The sequence below is a fragment of the Caenorhabditis briggsae genome, assembly GCF_000004555.2.
Source record: "Caenorhabditis briggsae complete genome, chrX, whole genome shotgun sequence".
Lineage (NCBI taxonomy): Eukaryota > Metazoa > Nematoda > Chromadorea > Rhabditida > Rhabditidae > Caenorhabditis > Caenorhabditis briggsae.
Genome location: NC_013491.2, coordinates 19471911 through 19494585, shown reverse-complemented (window position 1 = coordinate 19494585; position 22675 = coordinate 19471911). Strand labels below are relative to the sequence as shown.

General features: G+C 35.8%; 6 protein-coding genes and 2 non-coding genes across 8 annotated transcripts; 2 read left to right on the top strand and 6 right to left on the bottom strand.

Moving 5' to 3' along the window:
• Window positions 1-1275: 1275 nt before the first annotated feature.
• Window positions 1276-4891, top strand: CBG07381 (the record flags this gene model as incomplete). The annotated part of the gene is made up of 10 exons (XM_045240606.1): window positions 1276-1430; window positions 2486-2609; window positions 3047-3193; window positions 3348-3460; window positions 3532-3624; window positions 3668-3775; window positions 3824-3905; window positions 3953-4038; window positions 4485-4571; window positions 4771-4891. 10 exons carry the CDS (start codon window positions 1276-1278, stop codon window positions 4889-4891), a joined length of 1116 nt encoding a protein of 371 aa, XP_045093543.1.
• Window positions 4892-5084: 193 nt separating this feature from the next.
• On the bottom strand, window positions 5085-6589 carry CBG07382 (the record flags this gene model as incomplete). Its single annotated transcript, XM_045240605.1, has 5 exons — window positions 5085-5244; window positions 5297-5409; window positions 5455-5610; window positions 5658-5810; window positions 6467-6589. The coding sequence occupies 5 exons, from the start codon at window positions 6587-6589 to the stop codon at window positions 5085-5087; spliced, it is 705 nt and encodes a 234-aa protein (XP_045093542.1).
• A 1874-nt stretch (window positions 6590-8463) lies between these two features.
• On the bottom strand, window positions 8464-8536 carry CBG28559. Its single transcript has one exon. It is a non-coding gene (tRNA).
• A 196-nt stretch (window positions 8537-8732) lies between these two features.
• CBG07383 lies at window positions 8733-10895 on the bottom strand (the record flags this gene model as incomplete). The annotated part of the gene is made up of 8 exons (XM_002645672.1): window positions 8733-8824; window positions 8868-8949; window positions 9039-9188; window positions 9702-9827; window positions 9870-10094; window positions 10138-10189; window positions 10237-10322; window positions 10800-10895. The coding sequence occupies 8 exons, from the start codon at window positions 10893-10895 to the stop codon at window positions 8733-8735; spliced, it is 909 nt and encodes a 302-aa protein (XP_002645718.1).
• Window positions 10528-10600, bottom strand: CBG28595. The gene has a single exon. It is a non-coding gene (tRNA).
• A 2976-nt stretch (window positions 10896-13871) lies between the features above and the next one.
• CBG07384 lies at window positions 13872-16141 on the top strand (the record flags this gene model as incomplete). The annotated part of the gene is made up of 7 exons (XM_002645673.2): window positions 13872-13988; window positions 14462-14554; window positions 15169-15258; window positions 15312-15414; window positions 15462-15567; window positions 15892-15982; window positions 16031-16141. The coding sequence occupies 7 exons, from the start codon at window positions 13872-13874 to the stop codon at window positions 16139-16141; spliced, it is 711 nt and encodes a 236-aa protein (XP_002645719.2).
• Window positions 16142-17070: 929 nt separating this feature from the next.
• CBG07385 lies at window positions 17071-17740 on the bottom strand (the record flags this gene model as incomplete). Its single annotated transcript, XM_002645674.1, has 4 exons — window positions 17071-17211; window positions 17256-17387; window positions 17430-17551; window positions 17596-17740. The coding sequence occupies 4 exons, from the start codon at window positions 17738-17740 to the stop codon at window positions 17071-17073; spliced, it is 540 nt and encodes a 179-aa protein (XP_002645720.1).
• Window positions 17741-18537: 797 nt separating this feature from the next.
• Window positions 18538-19216, bottom strand: CBG07386 (the record flags this gene model as incomplete). Its single annotated transcript, XM_002645675.1, has 4 exons — window positions 18538-18687; window positions 18731-18862; window positions 18908-19029; window positions 19072-19216. 4 exons carry the CDS (start codon window positions 19214-19216, stop codon window positions 18538-18540), a joined length of 549 nt encoding a protein of 182 aa, XP_002645721.1.
• Window positions 19217-22675: the final 3459 nt, after the last annotated feature.

The following is a 22675-nucleotide window of genomic DNA, read 5'->3' as shown; positions in this document are numbered from 1 at the left end:
TAATAAGTGAAGTTCTTGCTCTATGGGAATTGAGCGCCGAAAAGAGACGTTCGCGAAAAATTTTGGCTCGTATAGTTTGCGTGATGAATAGGAGTACTGTAAAACCATCAGTGAGATATACTAAAACGTTTTTTAAAGGTTGATTTTGCTACTAAATCTGGAGCTCGGCTACTAAATGTCGGATCATTTTGAAAGTTTGGTAGGGTGTAAAAACAGACTAGATTGAAAACTTTGGATTCACAGAATTTTTTGAAAATTCCTAGTTATTCAGCTTATTGCCAATTTCTGAAAGACAAATTTTTTAAATGTTTTCAGCACAAAAACAAGACTTAAAAAGGTGTTTTTTAGGAATTGGAAAACAGCGAAAAACTAGGAATTTTTTAAAAAAATTCTGTGCATGTAAAGATTTCAATTTATGTCTGTTCATTTAGTTTAATGAAGGAAACGCAGAATAAAAGGCCCCCACCCTGTCAAATTTCTCTCCAATATCTGAATTCCTATGCAACATATTAAAAATGTACCAACAAGCAAAACACTTCTGAGATCATTATAAGTAGTTAACAAATGTTTTCTATCTAAAAAAACCGAGAAAAATTGGCTCAAAATCGGAAAATATGATACCCTTCTATTACAGGTTCCACGGTAACCGGATAAGAAAAAACAGCGAGAAAACCAACCAAAATACAGAATTGAAAGTAATTGTGTTTTCAAAAAAAGCAACTCACAGACCAACGAAAAATCACATGGACTAGTAATAATACAAACTAATTTGACTCATCATTAGCTCAATCAAAATTAATCATTTGCTTGCATCATATGTACTTTTACGCAGCCTACTGTGTGTTCTTGTAAAGAACTAAAAAGTAAAATAAAAGTCAGGGGGAAAGTTGAAACCTTCTTGAACAAAAATAATGATTTGATGCGTGTATAACTTGTTTGTGATTTTCAAAATTTTGAGTTCTACCAATGATCACACTGTTCTACACCAAAATAATGTCTGAAAACATTTTTCCGTTCCCAGACGTTTTCATTTTTCAGACAACATCTGCGCATGAACTCCAAACAAAATGAGAATGAGGAACCTGGATCCTAAATAATGAGTTTTTCCCCAGATGCATTTTCCTCTATTTACTTTACGCAACATCTAACCGAAAGAAAGAATATGTGCTCTTTTACGTCTCTCTCCTCTCTCCAGATGCTTTCACAAAACGACACCATGAATAGACAGAGACAAATAACAATGCAGAGAACATTCGAAATGCACAGAATGTTGAGATGAGCCGGAAAAGCATGGTTAATTTGTTAGAAGCAAGTGGTCGTGTGAAGGGCTTCTCGAGAAGATATTCCAGCTTTGAAATGAACTCATTTTGTGGAAATTGCGTGTTTTTCACTTGCTTTGCTGTTTTTACTACGTTTTTCGGAAAGCTGGTGTAAGTTTTTGTTACTCTTAAATGAGTGGTTTTTTGGAACATCTAAATTTTCTCTTTTCAATTACTTTGGATTAAGATTTGACAGATTTTTAGAGGAAATTGATGGAGAGAATAAAAAAGCAGTACAAAAAATTCAATATCCAAAAAAAACATAAACCACAATATTTTTTAATATTGCTGGAAACACCACTTCAAAAACTAAATTCTATTGTGTTGATGCTAAAGTTCATGAACTACAAAGCTTCCCAAAAGCTCATTGAAAATCCTGTTGCTTATCTTTGAGAATAAAAAAGTGGGAATAAAAGCAACAAGAAAATAAAGAAAAAATGCCTCAGGCGAAAATGGGCGGGCTAGAAAGATGAGCACCGTGTGGTGTTTTGAGAGTTAGATGGCGTTTTCAGAATGAGCTACTGTTTTGAGATTCATAATGTTTCGTCTAATTTTCCGTGTTTGACAAAGTAAGACCGTACTTACTTAATCGAGTTTTCAAACATTATTTTAGTAAATTTTTCTTTTTCAATTTATTTCTTATTTTCTAACTGTGCTAGATTAACGGGGTGTCTAGTTATACTATTGCTTTTTGCTGTAAGAAAGTTTTTGGTTTTTCAGTAAACATTTTGGCAGTGGACAAGTTTTTGATATCATTCACAGTAACTGAGATGATTGAACTCAAAGTGCAAGTATAGAGTTTCAGAGCAAATGCGGTATTTATTCCAAGCAAGAAGAAGGGATTATCTAGGTATCTAATCGATTTAGAACAGTCATTAGCAAAGAAATGAATGAATACAAAAGAATAGAAAAATTCCCAAAAAACAATGGTCAGAATATTATATTCTACATTTAAAAGTACAGTTTCAGTCTTGTAATATTTGTTCAAAACACATGAAATTATGCTAAGCGTAATTCAATTCTCAAGATACCATCCGATTCTCATAATACCATAATATTCTCAAAATACCTCTCAAATCATATAGAGCCAAAAAATGTTTCTCAGATCTCAATATAATGAATAGCGAAAACACATAAAGAACGAAAACAAGCTTGAATATTTTCAGACTTCACCTAGACATTAACAAACGTTCCTATAATCATGTGCCCGGGGAATGTGGTATTATACCGAACTTACCTGGAATTTTGTCACTAACTACTTCAACTGGGGGCCGTCTTTATATGACAACTGTGAGTTCTGTTCATTTTTTCTGTTCTGTTTTTTATGTTAGATTTCTTTGGTTGGGATTTCCTCATTTTTGTAAACACCCGTTCCTTTTTTGAGTCATTTAATTAAAACACGCAAGAAAAACTTATTAATTTGGAATTATTTTGCTTTCAGCTGGAAAAAATAGCTAGAACAAAATGGCTTGGTGTGTTTTTTTTTCAGAGAACAATTAATTGAAAAAAATAAAGTCATAATATTGGCTGTTAAAGTTTTTTTGAAATATGGGAAACGTGAATTTTTCTATTCTTGGTGCAAAACGAAATTTCGTAATGAATTTGTCTAAAAAATCATTGCAGCCATGGAAAAAAATCTCGAGAGACTTCACTTAATAGTATAGTCTAGGAACAAAAAAATCAAGCAAAGATTCTCACAATTTCCGTTTCAGTGTTTTTTTTCTCAGAATTCAAAAAATGGTATATCTGACAACACGCATATCTTCACATTCTATCCGGATAACCGTACAGCTCGAGAAATCGAAATTCGAGGAGCCCCGCCGCAACGGAGAACGAAACCGGGACCAATGAGTGTGGCCGTGGACTCGAATAACGTGAGTCAAAGGATCCCCAAAACGAATTCCATTTCAATAATTGATGAGTATTTTTGAACCAGAGGGGGGGGGGGACGAGGAAAAAAAGCAAACCACAAATAATATTGTCGCAGACGAAAATGCAAATGTCAAAAGAAAAATTTTTCAATTTCAGCCAAATATTTTCGTGTTCAACCGACAAACCGGAAATGTTGACGTTTTTGGGACCAATGAACTATCTGATGTGTGGGAGTATCGGAAGTCTTTGAAAACCGAAAAGTTCAGTGGGTGAGTCTCTTCAAGAGAGATATGATTTGATTTGGAAATCTTCAAAGTTCCAAAAATTTTCGTTGGTTCAGAATATCTGCTCTTTCGGCGTCCGGAACAAATTCGTTTTATTATGTGAAGAGCGGAGTTTGGAGCGACAATTTTGCTTTGAACATTTTAGAGAGGTTAGAGAAGAAATCAAGAAACCAAAAACGTTTGATTTTCTAGAACATTTTCATTTCCAAGTGGAGAAGTTGGTTTTGCAAAAGGGAAAGTTGTTCAACATCTGACTTATCTTTCGAGCCCCTCTGGAATTATTTATGATTCCTTGAAAAAGTAGGCTCGGCGTTGAAAAGAGTGAAATCTAATGTTTTCGAATTTTAGAACCATCTTCGTCACATCCTTTTCTCGGGAATCTTTATATGTTTTGAAAATGAAGAAAAATAATATTATCGCATCTTCAAAGGTTGGTCAGAAGATTTTTGTCCAATTTGAATATCTAAAAAAATGCAGGATTACAATATTGGCTGTTCTCCCACTTCGATATGGGAAGATTTCGATGGATCATTTCTCATTACCTGTCAGCCGGTCAGGTTTCGGTAATTTTCCAGTTTTTTTTAAATGCCATAAAAATTTCACATTCTCAGCAAACTGCAAAAACGTCCTCACAAGACTTTTTGTGGCTCAATAACTTTATTTTGCCTCCATATGGTTATTTTGGAACATAAAGAAACTTTCAACTTTCAAAAGTGTTACATTTGAAAAATTGGGTTTTAGAAAAGCCCAAAAAAATTGGATTTTCAAACATTCAAGATTTTCATGGTTTTAAAGTTTTTTGACCCCATTTTTTTTCGAATTCAAAAATTTCTTAAAAATCGGAAATTCCATGAAAATCAATGAAAATCGGCAAAAAACAAAAATAACTGAAGAACCATCTGGGCAAGTCGTTTGGGATTCGTCGAGTGAAAAGATAATACTACTCAAAAAATAAACATAGCCATTATCTCGTTTATTAAATTTCACTAGCTATCAATTCAATTTTCAGATATCTTCTCCATGTGTTTGATGTGACATCGTCTGCCCCATCAATGGTTCTCCGTGTTGTTGTGCCCGTCAATAATGAAACTGAACTGTAAGTTTTCTTTATTTGACGCTCATCGACGTTCCTCGCATTCAGAGCAGAGCAAAACATTTTCGGGTTTTTTTTTACTTTTTTATTATTTTCTTGGCTTTAAAAAAATATTTTTTTAAAAATACCTTTTTCGGACTACTTTGAGTTTTTTTTCGCTTTCCGCTCATTTCTAGCAATATACAAAGTATCCAAATTTCAGCTCAATCACACAACTGTACTCGAATGATGGTGCTACCATATCTCTTGCAAATGTCACTGTCAGAGCTGGAAGGAGTTTGCTAATTTCCAATGGAAACAAGATTTTGAATTGTCATCTTTAAAACTCTTTTTTTTTGAAAATTTTTAAAAACTATTTTGGCTAAATACATTTCAAAACAAAACTTTAATCAATCAGACTTTTTTTTGAAAATATGTATTTCAAAACGGTATCAATAAAAAACATACAGTAAATACTTAAAGTTCCGGGTTGATATGTGAAATGAGTGGAATATTTGTTTTGATTTCAAAAAAATTTCAAAAATCCGGTCTAACAATTGGGCGTTTCAAAACACAATTTCGCACTTGAAACTGCTTGAAAATGTTAATATTGTTTTCAGGAAATATTGCTTTTTCGAATTGATTTGGTCCAATTTTATAAGTAGCTACGAAGACACCCGGTTGATTGGGACTTGATCTGAAATTATTATATACATAATAATATTGTTTTTCTTATGGACCAGGCGTACCTGACTAAAAAGTCTCCAGAATTGCGCAGCCTTGAACAAGCAGCGGAATGTTCGAGCACTCCATGGAAACATGCCAACATTTCTAGCTTGAAATCGTAGTCTTGAGTACTCTTCTGAAAACTGAGCATTGGCAGATTACCGCATCCTCTAACACTTACTAATCTAGCTCCCAATGTTGCAATCGGTAAATGGTTTAAAGCATCTACACTTTGTAGCTTTCGCAAAAGTTCATCAACTGCATCAATCATTATAACATTGCATTCTCGTTTCCCATTTGGGCTTTTCATAACCAATCCAATGTAGTGACGATTATCCTGGAAAAAATGCACCAATTAATGAATCAAAATAAAAAACTACGAACGATTTCACTGGCTTTATAATGCGAAATTTGATTATTCATATAACGTCCCAAAAGACGACTCCGTCCATCGTCGATGTGGAAAAATGAAGTCATAAAATTGGCGACATTGAGAAACGTTTCAACTTTGTTAACGCTGATATATGGACCCAGCTCCTGAAAGTTTTTTTTTTAATTGTGAAATTTAAAAAAAAACAAAACTAACTTCTTGAGCTAAAAGTTGCCTGAATTCATTTGACGCATGACAATTGACAACTGTATTAATGCATAACCTGGATTTGAAATATGATACAGTTTACAGAAGTGATCAATAAGATCTTAAAAACGTGGATTTCAGTTAATTTTGACCATATTCAGGATTCTGGAGTACTTTGAGTATTCTGGAGGGTAATAAAGAGACTTAGATTGAACATTTAAGGTTTCAGACTTATTCGAAAATACTCAGATTTTTAGTTATTTTCCGTCTTTTAAACCATACCTTTTTTAGCAAGCTGAAAACTATGCATTTTAAAAAATTGCTGTATGTGCATAGTTTTCAATCTAGGACTGTTTTACACCCTCTAAAACTTTCAAAGTGATAGGAATCTTAACATCCGACATCCAGACTTCTGAAAATTGTCGACATCAACCGAATAAACGTTTTTTAATATCTCATTGACCGGTGCGGTAGATGCTCGCTAACTTCGGATTACCTCACTATATGATCCCTCTCCTCTATATTTCGATTTCTGATCGTACGTGGTATTGGAACAAGACCCATAAACTGTAGAAACCATTTACTCTTTTTTTCAGAAGGAATACAAACTACTTACCCTGACAGCAAAAGTGTCCCCGCTCGAATTGATGGGATTATCCGGTTTATAACCCCATGACGACGCCGGATTATTGGCAAGTGAACTGTTGGCGTAGAAATCGCTAGGCGATGTCTTTTTCATTCAGCAAGGAAAATCAATAAGTTGCGCGGAGCAAAAAGTTGGGCAGTGTGGGAAGACCTAATTGATAAACCGAGCTGATAAGAAACCATGGCATTATCACGGACAAACATGAAATTGGTAACACAACATTAGTCATAGTGAGTAATAAAAAAGCAATCCGGAACAGGAGCAATTTGCACCGAGAGGAGAAATTGTTTTTCTTGTTTGATAAGCGTAGGCATTGCGTAGGTTTGAAACAAATATGCTACTCACTAGTCATGAAAAAACAAAAAAACATGTTTTTCTTTATTCATGTATAACTGTTGAACTTTCGATCTTACACTGCTGGACATAATTATAAATCCACTAGAAATTTCGAGTTTTTTGGAAAGCAGGGAAAATTGACTGAACAGCATATGATTGTTATAAATACTATTTTGAAATGTCAACTAATGAATACCATTCGATACCGCTATCGTTTCTTGATTTTGGAAATTTCGAAAAAATGCCACAAAAAAGTGGACATAATTATAATGCCACTTGAAACAATCCAAAATAACTCTAGATCTAGGTATTGAAATTTGAGGAAACTGCAAAATACAACAAATACAACTGAACATAGTCCTATTAAAGAAACTTGGTTGTATCTATACTCAGTATTTTTCGTCATCCGTTTTTGGGCAACTTACACTGAATGTTCAAGCATTCCGGTATAGACAAATAATAAACCCTGGAGTTAAACTGCAGTTTTTTTGAAAAACATGGCTTATATCCGAGCTCTCAAATCTTGTTTAGAAACCGTTTCACCTAATTTAAAGTTGCTGAACATATTGAACAAGTCCAAATTTATGTTTTTGTAGTTGACGTCTTTTTTCGAAACATTCATTTCAAAGAGCTCAGTCAAGTGTCTACTGAGCAAAGTACAGTATCACTCGAAAGATAGCGACAAAATGAGTTGAAATGCAGGTTTTTGTTCTGTTTGTTGAAAAAATCATGATGTTTTTGATATAAAAACATCACTTTCAGTGTAAGTTGCCCAAAAACGGATGAGGCAACCAAGTTTCTTATGTTAATAGGACTATGTTCAGTTGTATTTGTTGTATTTTGCAGTTTCCTCAAATTTCAATACCTAGATCTAGAGTTATTTTGGATTGTTTCAAGTGGCTTTATAATTATGTCCACTTTTTTTGTGTCATTTTTTCTAAATTTCCAAAATCAAGAAGCGATAGCGGTATCGAATGGTATTCATTAATTGACATTTCATAATAGTATTTATGACAATCATATGTTGTTCAGTCAATTTTCCCAGCTTTCCAAAAAAAACTCGAAATTTCTAGTGGCTTTATAATTATGTCCAGCAGTGTATAACTTTGAGCAATTTTATTCAAAACTAAAACCAGTGATTTTCTAGAAAAAAAAGAAGCCCAATGTGAAATTCAAATAAATCAGAACAATAGTCTGGTCCTCCACTGGATTGTGGCGGAAGGTCTCTTAACGAAAACTACCGTAACTTGTCCACTTAAAATCAAAAATCAAATTCTTTTAGGTTACGGTAGTCGCTGTTGTGGGACGTAAAGCCCCTGCCGCCGACCTTTCTTTTTTTATATCTCTGATTTTCTTTTGTACCGGAATATTATGAATATACTATGTTCTTTGACTTATGGTTTCTATTGTACTTATCCTATGATTGTCATATGATTATCATGTGATTTACAACTTAAGTGCAGGATTCTTCCTTTTAACAGATTTGAATTTGGAAAAAACAAAAAATATTGAAACAATGTTTTGATTTGAGGAACTTTGAAAAAACTTTTATGTTTTGAGTTTCCTGTTTCGTTAAGTTGAAAATATTAACAATTAAAAATCACATGTCTACAATTAAGCAAAAAAACATCAGCCCAATGCGGGGCTCGAACCCGCGACAACCAGATTAAGAGTCTGGTGCTCTACCGACTGAGCTAACCGGGCGGCGATCATCTATCTATCACAACCTCTTTACAAATGTATCATCACTTCTCTTCTCTATTGCTAAACGACGCAACCCATCAAGCGCTGATAAAAATCTCAAGTGTACGGCAAACAGAGGAATGTGTCGTCATGTAAAAAATAGAGAAAGAATTTCAAAAACAGTCAAAAGTAATACTTCATTCGACGATAACAAGAATCACGGGAACTTTTTGGTGTCTGTGCATGTCAAACTGTTCACATCGGCAGCTGTTGTTTCGAAATAGGTGTAATGATCAGATGCAGTACCGGCTGGAAAGTATTTGTATTTATTTTATATTTTAATAATTCTTACTAGCAACAGGACATGTGTTGGAAGTGCAGGTAGAATAGGTGTTGAGAGCTACACTTGACCAGGAGGTATAATGAATTGTTGTCTGGAAGCGACAGATTTTTCTATGAGGTCTTAACCGTAAGGTGTCTTCAGAAAGCCTTAATTGAATTGAAATTAATCTAGAAAGCTTACACAACATGAGAAATAACTGTTGGTACATTGACCCATTGCAGCTGCATTTCCAAATGTGCACGTTGAAGTTGGATAATCGTGAATCGCATCATTGAACCAGACAATGTTGAACTTATCGGCTAAACTGGTGTCCACATAGTAGGCAAAATCCTGGGGAAAAAATACTTATCATTAGCAGAAATACAAAACCAAAAACAAGATAAACGAAAACACATTTTTTCGTTGGTTTTCGGTCATTTTGACCATTTTCAGAAGTCTACCACTCGGCTGTCAAATTTTGAATCATTTTGAAAATTTTAAGGGGCGTTAAACGGCTTTAAATTGAACACACTGTATTCACAGAATTTTTTGAAAATTCGTTGTGTCCCAGATGTTTGCCAATTTCTAAAAGACACCTATTTTGACAACTTTACAGTACAAAAACTAGCCAAAAACTGTGTCCTTCAAAAATTGGCAAATAATTGAAAAAACTAGGACTTTTCAAAACATTATTTAAGCGTTCAATTTTTAATCTAGGTCTGTTTTACACTCTCCAAAACTTTCAAAGCTATCGAAAACTTGACAGCCGAGCTCCAGACTTCTGAAAATAGTGAAAATGGCCAAAAATCCACTGAAAATACGTTTTTGTGTATCTTATTGACCAGTACTGTAGGTACGGCTTACTTCATTTCCACATCGTGGCGCTCCATATCCAAAATAAAACATCTGTTCCGCTGGCCACCACTGCTCCTCTTGAAACCGAACTGCAGCCATCTGTGCCAAGCAAGCGCCCATTGAGTAACCACTGAACTGAAGCCGAAAAGTTAGCTATCATTTTCTCATATATCATACCGAGATATACAAATCACAATACTCGGTCCACAGATTTCTCATATAAGCACCCATTCCATTGTTCCAAATTCTTCCGAATGCCGTCAGAAAATCTGTTTGCACTTGTCCATAAGTTCCGAAATTCAAAAGGGTTTGTTGATTGAGTAGAGTGGATGTTGTGCTCTCAATGTTACTTTCAGCCTTGAATGTGATTCCTAGCAAAGTGTATCCATCATCAACATCGATCTGTAAGTGAGAAATTTGAGGAAAGAATGTCCCGTTGACATACCACAACTCGACATGTTCCACCAAACACCAAATCTGAACAATCCGCTTCAAACCTAAAATATTTTTATATTCAGGGGAAGCTGATTAAAGTCTAACATACGTAGCAAGGATCAGTTGCCCATAAAATTCTGTTTCAACACACTTCTGAGGATTTGTCGCTCCGATACATAGTGCCCAGATCAAGAACTGAAAATTGAATATTTGGTAAGAAATCAGCCTAACGAACATAACGTTTCCCCGTTTTCAAAAAACTGTGGCATAATAATTTTCGACGAAGTTTACCTTTCCTTTTATAGGGATAAATAAAAACTTGCATTGTTCAAAACAAAGCTAGTATAGTAACGTTAAAAAAGTTCTATATCCAAATTTAGCCTTTTAGCAAAAATACATCAGCCCAATGCGGGGCTCGAACCCGCGACAACCAGATTAAGAGTCTGGTGCTCTACCGACTGAGCTAACCGGGCGGCAAATGTTATAGGAGTCTGTCTCGTATATCAGCTGACTAGGCTGATGTACGAAGACAAATTGTCTCCCTTTGAAACCTAATAATGCAATTTGTTACACTGTGACGGGAAACAGATAAGAAAACGCTTCACTTTCTCTTGCGGTGTAACAATTTGCGGCAAATAAGAAACGTTTTTCTTTTTGCAGAGTTAATCTTACTCTCCGTCCAGAGTCCGAATCATAATCGACAAGCGTTTGTGCTCCAACAATAAATAGTAAAAGAATGCACAAAATGGTACGACATCGAACAGTCATACCGATTACCGATGAGGTGCGATTGAGATTGAACACGACGATTTTACCCCGATACTCTCAAAATTTTTGTCGAAAACGGATTTATTCTGTTGCGTGTGTGCGCGTTTATGAATTTCGATCAATTTTTTTCGTGTGCGTGTGTATGCTGTCAGTCTTTGGAACTTTGAAACCGCTGTATTTGGGCATTGGTTTGTCGGAGGATTATTCTAATTGGTAGTCAGGGCACCTACAAAGAAAATTCAACTTCTTGTTTAACCAGATTTTGATGAAAATTTGTGGATACGTTATGAATAGATTATAGAAAATTCTGAAATTTTTAGAAACCCCCCCCCCCCCATATCTTAGTTCAAGCCGAGTTATATTAATTTCAGTACCAAAAATTGATGTGTTCTAGAATTTGCCGGAATTTCATGTTTCGAATATTTTCCCTTTCGAACATTATAATTTTTTTGTACTACGGTTTATCGAAATTTCGAAATTTATGGGTTATTGTCAACACATGCTGAAATTTTCATCATAATCTGAATACGAAAGATGTTAAGGTTCCCTTGTCAAATGTTTTCTTCGATTACTAGATAGTCACATGTCCCAATTCAGATCATACGTTAAATTCGAATCAAATGTTTGGGAACTATTGAAAACATGACAAATTTACAGTAACATGGCAACAGTCAGTGGTCAAACAACAAGATAAGATCTGGAGATAAATTGTTGAAGAATTTTTATAGCAGAGTTGTTCTGCCAAGAATAATGTTTTCATTTTTCAAACAGATTTTTCAAAATCATTTTTTTTTGTTTTTCACAAGGATGTCCGGAATCGGATTCGGAACACCAAAAATTCCGAAACTTCCTACCCAAAACGCACCTAAAAAGTTTCCTCGCTGGTTTGGACCGGAATTACTTGAAAAAATGCGTTTAAAAATATTTTTGTCAAATTCTCATCAATATTTCGCGCTTTTGCGATATGAAAATTAAATTTCCAAATTTCGTGAACCTTCAAAATCAAAATATTCCGTAGTTCCGAAATTTCGAAAATTTTCTAAAAGGCTATTCTGAACATCCCTCTCACCCACCACTTTTTGATGCTCAACTTGTTTTTGTGACCTGGTCCCTAGTTTCCCGGTCACTCCTTTAGCTGACTTCATCTCCAGTTTCAACTCATGATCCATGATATAATAAATGTTATTTACGTTGTCACATTTACACACTAACCCACACACACAACATGAGGTTTACGTGTGCTTGTGTGTGTCACTACAACAATTATACAACTCTTTGCTCCCTGACAAACAACAACTCGTAGTAGTCGAACGTCCTAGTACCGGAGGTATAATTGTTACATCTAGGTTTTTTCGTTTTAAATCCCTGCGGCTACTTGTTGTCCTCTACAAACTACGAAAGTTTGTGTGGTCAGAAAACATCCCTACGTGGGAAAAACCACACACATCAAGCAGGTTCATGAGATCAAACAAGCTCAAAACGTATTCCGGGGTACACTACCGTTTCTTTGGGAATTTTACAACAACAAAGTCATAATCGGATATTTTTCAAATCAGGCTGAGCTATGACGCTTGGTACCAAGAAGCGTGATTGGTTCTGTCCTGAAACATTCATTTGATGAACTCGATTTAAGAATGTAAACAGGAGACTTAGTGTAGGTGGTTTTCCGTGGGTGTTGTTGACTCTAAACAAGACACATTGATTGGGAAAGTAGATTAAATAGTTTGATAAAAGCATATTGAACATTTCAACACCTGGTGGAAATCTAGTTTTGATTGATCTTCAGTGTCAAAGTGTAATTGTGACGTTGTAAATGAAAAAGTTAGAAAAAAGTTCCAGTAGTTTTGGAATGGATGTTGTTGTCCCAAAAATGATACATACCGTAAACACTCCAATGGAATGACCCAAAAATAATTCGAGTCAACTTACTTCAGTTCCTGTAAAACATATCGAAAAGTGGTCAAATGATTAATTGTTTATTAGAATATTGTGAGTAGTTTTTTAGTTGACAAAATTTTGATATCGTTTGAAGGAACTGAGATAATTGAGCTCAAAGTTCACAAATAGGATGAGCTTCTATTAAAGAAAATATGGTATTAAGTTTAAAACTTTTTTTTCAGAAATTTTTAAATTAAAAAAAAAATTATAACGACATTATGTTCTTTGAATACTATAGTTTTACAGTGATTTCATATATTTTCTAAGCTAAATTTTTTTGAATTGTTGATAAAATCCCGAGCCTAAAGAAAGTTTTGAATACAGTTCGGCCCTTGCAAGTATCAAAAAATTGAAGAGAAACAAAATTACTCAAATTCTTTCAATTTTAGTCATTATACCCTTAGGCAGTTCAAAAAAATCCAGCATTCCCTTTCGACCTCCAATGAAACCGGTCGCTGTAAAAGGACAAAAAATGTGTGCCATCCATCCTACGCTCTTTTCAAAATCTACACGAAAAATCGTAATTGTCCATTATCCTGGCAGCATTCCAATGCGGCCAAGGCCAAAAAAAAAACGACAAGCACAGTAAGTGCGTTTCCAGATAATAATCTACACTGCCATTCGCCGCCAGCGTTTCTTACCAAACATATCCAGTTTCAAAAGGCTACGATGCAATTTATTGGATTCGTAGAAAACGATGAATGGAAAAATTTTTCGAAGCCAATGACTTAATGAGGCACGCTTTTGGTCTGTTCACGCTTCCTCCTCAACGTTGTCGTCAAAAGCCGCCGATAGATCGTATCAGTAAATTTCGGGCGAGGGTTGTAAGCTCGGAGGAGAAAAGAAAATGAGAAAAAGAACATTAGGCAGATGTGAATCCAATTGACAGTTGCGATATTTGTGTATTACCTAGGTTCCCGAGCAATATTCTCTACTCGGATCATTTTCTTTTTTTTGATTTAACCTTTTTTTGAATAATTATAATTACCTATGTATTTATTCCAGGTCATCACCTTTCTTCCACTTCGGACCATAATGATGCCTGCCACTGAAACCCCAGACTATCATGCTTCTTATGATGCAGCTATGCAAAATGCCGAAAACCGTGTTTTCCACCTTCTTCACTCGCTTGAATGGCAACTTCATACCGAGAAGGTATACTGTAGTTTAGATAATAGGTCCCTTTCTCTCATTTCTAGCCATTACATATCTGTGACGCTTCACTTTGTTCCTCTGATCTACCGATGAAATCAAATCAAAGTTACCAGAATCTTTTAAAGTCTCATGAGAACAGAAAATTTTTCTGGTTAGTTGTCTTTCAACGTCACACATTCCCACCGGGCCCGTGACGTAGCATGCAGGCTACTGTAGTTGAGGTCGATTTAAGATTTTCCTGGAATTTACATGCTATAATTTTGTTTGGTATGATTTTTTCCGACAGTTTTAACATTCATTTATCAAAAATGTTAGAAAATTATCAATAATTATCTGCAAAAGATTATCTGAAAACAAAATTGTGGTGTTTTGATTGGTCAGTTGCTCTTGAAACGTCAGAAAATTCCCACCACAAGTTGCATGTGTCGTGTCACCTAAAAAGGTTTTACATGAGAAAAATTGTGACGTTACAGAAAACTGGATGTATCTGGAGCATGCGATGCAACGTGATGGATAATTACATTTTCCGCTACGAAGGACGCATCCCAAACAGATCGTGTGCCGAGGTAAGGGTCAACATGGATGAGCAGTTTTTTGGGGAAATGATTCATACACATTTTTATTTTAGGGGAACAGAACAATAGGTGTATGATGAAGCTCCGGGACATGTTGCCCCAAAAGTTTCCAAAAGATTACTGTAAAGAACATCAGAAATTTTCAAAGTTACCCATTTGAAAAATAAAATTTAGAACCCGGAATACAAGATTTAAAGGAAACTACACAGAATACCAGAATTTGAATTGCGGACATCTTCGAAGAACACAATGAAAATGTTTCTACAGTAGTTTTATATCAGGCATTCTGAACAATCATATGAAATTTAAGCCATTTGATTGATGTTCTGCGAGGTTGTGTTCAAAAAACCAAAAGTTACTTTTCGAGATTTGAACTCGGCTATCGTGTTCTGAACAACGAAAACAGACACATCTAGTCCAACGGGATTTCTGATGTTTCATTGAACGTGCACGATAGAAAAGCACGGCGACATTTCTGACACATCTATAATATTTCTGCAGCAAAAAACATCTGCCTCTTTGAAGAAATCAAACCAAAAACCATTTTCCATGACTGATCTGTCGAACTACAAGTTCAAACACTCAAAGATCTCAACTATTTCCAGGTCTCCGCCATGATCCATCCTCAAGGTCTACACCGCAACAAATGGGACTCCCAGTCTGCTGGAGTTCGAATCGTTGAGGAGATCAGTCATGTTAGTTGTTTTTTTTCTGTATTCTCAACCTCGTATACGGAAGCATTTTTCAGGACACTTCCGTTATTCTCCACAAAACAAAGGGTCGGATGATGGGTTTGATATCGCCTCGCGAGACTCTCGATCTCTGTCGTTTTGCGTACGATCCAGTTGATGGTACATGAAGATAGGAGAAAAAAAAACATGTTGCTTATGAATTTCAGGAAGTCGCTCGGTTGTGATGGTTAGTGTCGAACACGAGAAATCGCCAAAAACCGCTGGCGTGGTCAGAGCTCAAACGTTTCCAACACTGCTCATGATCAATCCCCTGTAAGTTAAACATAACATTTCTCTGTTTGATGATCCTCACAGCTCAAGTATGTTTTGAACTGCTAACTCACGAAACAAAAACATCTTTAATACCGTGAAAGTGCAATTCTACGTAAAACTTCATAATAACAAATCATCATAGGGGAATACTACGTATTTTGTTATTATCTAAAATTGAACTTGATATGGTACACGGAACTGACAAATTAACTTATTAGTCAGGTCGTGGAATCAGGGGACTCGTAAATGGGTGAAAATGGAGCCATAAAACTTGAGCAAAAATACAAAAGTAAAATTATGGCTATCAAATTAAAAATTTTACAGCGGAGACGGCGTGAAAATTACATCTATCGTACAAGGAGATATGTACTTGCAAGGAATCCCACAATCTATCGTTGATAGCTTGATGCCAAAAGTTTGTTTTTCGGGGAAATTGGTGAAAAATATGTAACCGTTATTTTAGGGAATCCTCAACTTTTTCGATGACTTGGTCAAGTACGCCGACAAGGATGACACCAAAGTCTGCCTGAATCGCAATTTGACAGGATGGTGTGGAGCTCATCTTGAAAACTAATTTCATCGGCAATTAAATTTCTTTAACTTATTGCTATCTCGAAATCTCATCTGCCTTCTCCCAGTATTTCTTTTAGCTCTGGGGCATTTTGTCATTGTGATAATACAGGCTAATGGATAGGTTTCAGACTACAATAATAGTTTTTGGGTTCTCGGAATCATTTTCTGCTAAAACAGTTAAAAATTCAGCATATTATTTTTGAATTTTATGCTGTTCTATCAAAAAAGGATATCCGAAAATCTGTAAATTGCTTTTGTAAATCATATCCATTTGTTCCAGAGCCTTTATTTTCCTATCTCTACTTCTCAATACGCTAATTTTAAACCGAAATATACAAGCCTATAAATGTTCCAAGATTGTTATACTTGTAATATTATAAAGAAGTGAATAATCCAATGAGACCAGTTGCTTAATGAAGAGGACCGCATTTGTAGAATGAACACAGTGGTGTCCGGCTCACTGGAACATGAATAGACCCTTTTCTTATTTTTAAGGACATATTATGCTAAAAAATAAGAGCCCTTTTTGAAATTTCAGAAACTTTTCAATATTTTATTGTAAAAATTTGTTTTCTATTAACACTCCGTTCTTGGCGAGCTCATTATTTTACAGAAACGTTGTTAGTTTCATTTTACTGAGCCTGAACATGTTTAGAAAGGTCCATTCCATTCCGTTGCAAGCTTGATTTTGCGTGAAGTGAATAAAAAATTGTTAACTATCAATATTTATCGAAAACACAGCGAAATTATTAACATTTCACAGTTTTATACTTATTAGGAATATCAAAAAAAGATTCCGAATTGTCGAATGATCATTTTTGTGAAAAAAAACAGGGAAATAAAAATTGGAATGTAAAGACGAGGATACAAGAGGTCAGAGGGAGTAATTAATATCATAATAGTGTTAAAACAAACAAAGTGAGACAAGAATTATTGTGGAACTTTAGCGAGCATGTCGATAATGGTGTCCTCGTTCTCGTGGAGGATGTCGTACAACTCCTCGATTCTGGCTGGAACGAATCCGCGCTGTTTGCCGTTGCGAAGATACTCGATGTAGTCCTCTTCGTATCCCTGGAAAAATGAATTTTACACTTTTCGCCTTTAGGTTAACGTACATTGAGTTCAGCGATGTTGAGAGCGAAGACCTGCTTGTAGATGTCGTGGAAGTTAGAGATGATGCTTTTTTCGTTGACCGGGTAAACTCCACACTCCGCCAGGCATGATCCTTCGGTGCAGCAGAAGGTGTTCTAAAATTATTAATGGTTTCGATATCACTATTTAAGACTTACTCTGAAAACACCGAAAAGATCGGTCAACGGGATATCGGAAGTCTTGAGGAGACCGACTTCCTCGGATTTCAAGACAGCGAACCGGTTGAAGATACGGTATGGTCCAATTTTGACCAGGTAACCTAAAATAGAATGAAAATGATCGATCTAATTAAAATTGACTCACGCTCGGCTGGGCAGAAGTACTTGGCGTCGTTGCACGACAAATGAACAAGCTTGAGGACTTGTTCATCGGTCAAGGTGGTTGGACGGTGAGCAGTACCGTATTGAACAACAGCGACGAAGATCAAAGTCTTCAGAAGGAGGGACATATTTGATTGATATATGGTGATAAGATTGGAAAGCGGGCCTTTTATACTAGTTATGACGAGCAACTCGACGCAATTAGCATCAGGAGAAGTCACGCCTCCTTTTTTCGCCTATTTTCTCTTCGTATCTCGTTCTCTAAAATGGGCGGGACCTTTGAGTTGTTTGTTGGTAGGAAAGAAAATGAGATCATGGCATTCGGAGATTCGAGACGTGGAAAGGAATTTTGGATTTCGGTTTGTGAGTTGATTTTTGGTCATGAAACGTGAGCAGAGAGATCGTGAATATCTGAAAGTATTAGTATCCAAAGTTTGGGTGGATGTGAAGCGTTGTCTTGGACGGAATGGAATTGGTTGGAATTCTGTTTTTTGGTAATTTATTTGAAAACAGCACAGTTTTCGAAACAGTCTCCATCTGGAGATGTCAGGAGTTCAAATTTTTGAAGTCCAGCTTTAGAAGTCTGCTACGAAAGTTTTTCAAAGCGTATTGTTTTGGAATTGGTAATTTTCACTTGTTATAGACTTTTTCGACCTGACCTGACCGTCCGTCGCCCCCTTTTTTTGAAAATACTGCAAAAACGAATAAATAAGGTATTTATTGGTGCCAAGGGACAGGAGAATCGGTGTATTGTTTTGAAATAATGTTTTTTTTTGAGTTGAAGTGTGGTGAACACAGAAAAAGCGAGGATGAGGTGGTTTCTATCTACTTGGAATAGGTTCAAAAAAAATGGTGGTTATAAATTAACAAAACTGGGAGATGAGTGGGTCAACGAGATCAAGAATAGGGGATACAGGTGAAACATTTAGGCTTCCTTTCTCTGCTTGGAGAGGAGATCGATGTACAGGTCCTCGTTAGCGTCGAGGATGTCGAAAAGCTCCTCGATCTCCGCTGGAACATGACGCGATCCCTTCTTGTGGTGCTTAATGTAGTGGTGGTACATCTTCTCGAATGGCTGAAACAGAACATGTACTACCGAAGATGAGTCTTCAACAAACCTTGAGCTCCTCCATTCCCAAAGCGAAGACTTCTTTGTAGATCTGTGGGAAGTTGTGAACGATGCTCTTCTCGGCGAGTGGGAACACGTTGCATTCGGCCAGACAGTCTCCATCGGTACAGCAATACTCTTTCTGAAATAAACAGATTCTGAAAAATCCTAATTGAGTTAAACTTACGCGGAAGTAGTCGATCACGTCACTGGCAGCAATTTTTCCTGACTTGTAGGTTTTGACGGGCTCCGAGTCCAAGACTCCGACTTTGTTGAAGAAACGTAGGTCCTTGACTTTCACCAGGTATTCTGAAAGGCTCTGATTAGGATGAACTACAGTACTAAACTAACTCTCGCTTGGGCAGAAGAAGAATTGATCGTCGCAACTTCCTTTGACGATTTTGAAGATCTCCTCGTTGGACATGCTGCTTGGGTTGTTTCCATTTTCCGCCAGGACAAAGGCCATCAAAACAACGGATCCAAGGAAGCGAATCATTTCCTTTTCTGAAATTCAGAAAAAATTAATTCGCCGAGGAGGGACAGGGGACAAGAAGCCGATGAAGTTTCAGCTTGTGAACTGCTGATAACGAAGATAAGGGGCGTTTTTATAGTGGATGATGACTAGTAGTCTTTCAATTATTCTTTTTGACTCCTCCCACTTTTTTTCTTGTCTTCTCGGAACTCTCCTCTTCGGGGTGGAGCATGGAGCGAGTAGTAAAGAGGATTTGGAGTGAGAGCACAGGAATCAGAAAGGCGGAGTCGAAGATTGAATTTTTTTTTTGAAGTTTTGAACATCAGGAAGATTGTACGACTTGTGACAGGCACGTAATGTATCTTGAACGACATGGGAACAAAAATAGCTTTGTTGAGTTTGATAGATTGTGTTTCATGGGACATTGACTAGATGGCAGTAACTGGACGATAATTTTCACAGTTTCGAAGAATCACCAACCTGCGTGAAGTAAAATGAGATATAATTGAATTCAACGGCGATCCTAAAAATAAGAGCGAAATCCATTTCTGCGTGATCTTTGGCCAATGTATATGCATTTGGGCAGGGTCCCGGGCTGGCAGGTGGTCCACATAATTTGGCCAGACGTTGTGTGCTACACTGCCATACACCTTCTGCTCTGAGAACAATGTTTGAAATCTACCGATGTTTCGTTGCAGTGTTCTTTTTTGGCCAAATACCTTGAAATTAGATTTCTTTCATTTTAAGGAATAGTTTAAACCTCTTTCTGCCAGATTCGAGAGGAGAAATTTTCCAGATTATTTTTTAAAAAATGGTCAAAAAACCATAATAACGCATTGTGTTACTTTTCTCATGTTCAATTGATTGCCTTTCAGAAACCATAGCATTTGTATTATGAGGGTCCGTACACTTTCAATTTTGATCAATGTTTTTATGATCGACTGACAACATTTATCATAATATAACCATTAATTTTCCATTGTGTTAGAAAATTGTTCTCATATCTTGAGCGATATTAACATTCATTTCTAAGAACATCAATCGATAAATGCTAGCTAGCCCATAAAATGTTTGTTGATTTGAATCACTCATATTTCTTCCACTTTTTCCGTCCGTTGTGTTTTTTAACCGATGATGAAATACCATAAGCGTAACCGTAAGCACTCTTATAGTATGCCATCTCAAACCGTTAACTTTGAGCTCATATATCTCGGTTTCTGTTGAAAATATCAAAAAGTGGTCAACTGACGAAATGTTTATTAAAGTATCGACAACATTTTTTGAGTTGAACACTTCTTGATATATTTCACAGAGAGTGAGATAAATTGGCTCAAAGTGAAAAGTAAGGGGATCATTCTACCGTATTCATTGAAATATTTCCTCCTTAATATTCGTCTGTTGTTTTTATGTTGTTTGTTTTCTCCAACTTCCAACGGAATAAACCCCACAAACATCGTTACCTTTGAAATCCACTACTGACCTTGTTAGCAACTAGTAGCAATAATAATTTTTCCAAATTTTTGAATATTTTCGCTTTGTTTTCAAATAATGATGTCGTGGGCGTACGATGTTCTTGTCAACCGACTCAATACTTTAACGCTCTCTAGATTGTCTTGAAAAACAAACTGATCTAATTTGAACCCAAAATAACCAAGAACTAGTGTGAATGACAAGCATTGTTTCAGAATAGCCGCCTTTCATTGAATTATGTCCCATATGACTTTTATAAGTTCGATAACATAACCAAACTTCAAAACCACTCGCCGCTGCTATTTTCGGGACGTTCCTTCCTCCATACAAAGAAAACCATTCCCAAACAAATTACATTTCTATTTTCCCCGGGCCCAAACCACTGAACCAAAACCTAATACCTATAGAAATATTTTTGTTAACGTCATTCTGAATTTGAAATCTCTAGTTTGTTGTATTTTCTTTTTCCAAGGTTGACTTACAGAAACATATCCTTTGTAGGGATTCTATAGTTTTTTGAATTCTAGTTCTGATTTCAAAAGGTTTCAAAATGTTTTTTTTCAAATAGAAGTTTTAAGGATTCCGACCTTTCCAGGAGTTCAAGTTTCTGACTTTTTCAATCTGATCTGTCGTTTTTCAAAAAAATCGAAAAATTAAAAGCATGTAGCAATAAACAACACAAACCGTTTGATTATTGTTAATCCATGATTAATCTTCTGTAATGGCCACGTGGTCAAAGTTTCTCATCTTTTGGTACCACTGATTCTGGCCCAGATTAGGATTTATGAGAAACATAAAATTAAGCCACGTGTCCTTTTTTGATTTATCATCCTCTATTCAAACTATTAATCCGACTATTCACTCAGTGATTTCATACTGTGGTTTCGATTCTTTGAAATCACTTAAAATGAAAACAGTGAATAGAAGTGCAAATTTCTGCAACCGAGTTATATTCAGCAAACTGAATCTAATGAACCTGAATTGGGATGACAAATTTGAATTTTCAGAAAAAGTCAAACTCTTAGATTGAAAAATAATTAATGAAATCATATTCTATGATTGATGGGGTTTCAATCAGCATTTCCAAAAATCGAATCTAATCCTGAAAGGACCTTTTCTTTGTTTTCTATATCCGCTTCATATGTAACCCCTATGTTCAAAGAATGCTCTTGCATGCTTGACAGTAAATAAAAACAAACGGATTCTTAAAAGTGAGTACACTAAAGTTGGAAAAATCGTTTCTAAACATGCCAAAAATAGAAAAAAATCCGAGAAACGCGATCTCAAAATAATGTAAACAAGAAATTTGAGAACGGATGTTCTGCGGCTGGAAAACTAAAGATATAAAATGCAAAAAAATGAAAATTTTGAACTTTTGAAAGCAGAAAAGTTTATGAAATGAATAAGAGAGGGGGGGGGGGGGTAGGGCTACTTCCAACACATTATGTTAGAATGGATTTTATCTTAGCTCGAAAATCATGTCCTCATAAAGCTTGTGAATGATTGTATACCTAAAATTTGCGATCGCAAAAACCGTGGCTTTTAAATATTATCATACATATCAGTCGATAAGATTTACAAAAACAGATTTTTTAGTTTATTTGATTATTTTTACCATTTGTAGGAGCATAGAGCTCGGTTTTCAAGTTTCCGATCATTTCAAAAATTTTCAAGGCTTTAAAACAGATTTGGATTGAAAACTCTGATTTCACAGACTTTTTAGAATATTTCTAGTTTTTCAGTCATTAATCGATTTCTGAAAGGCATGTTGTTTGACTCATTTTCGTAAGAAAAACGTGAGGAAAACAAAATTTCCTTAGAAATCGGCAATTAGCTGAAAAACTAAAAGTTTCGAATAATTTTGTAAATGCAAAGTTTTCAATTTAGGTCTGTTCAACAGTCTCCAAAGTTTTCAAAACGATCCGAAACTTGACAGTCGACCACAACTGTTTACATGCCCGCCAAATCCTATTTACTGATTCCTTCTCTTGCTTTTGGTACGGCCAACTGCAG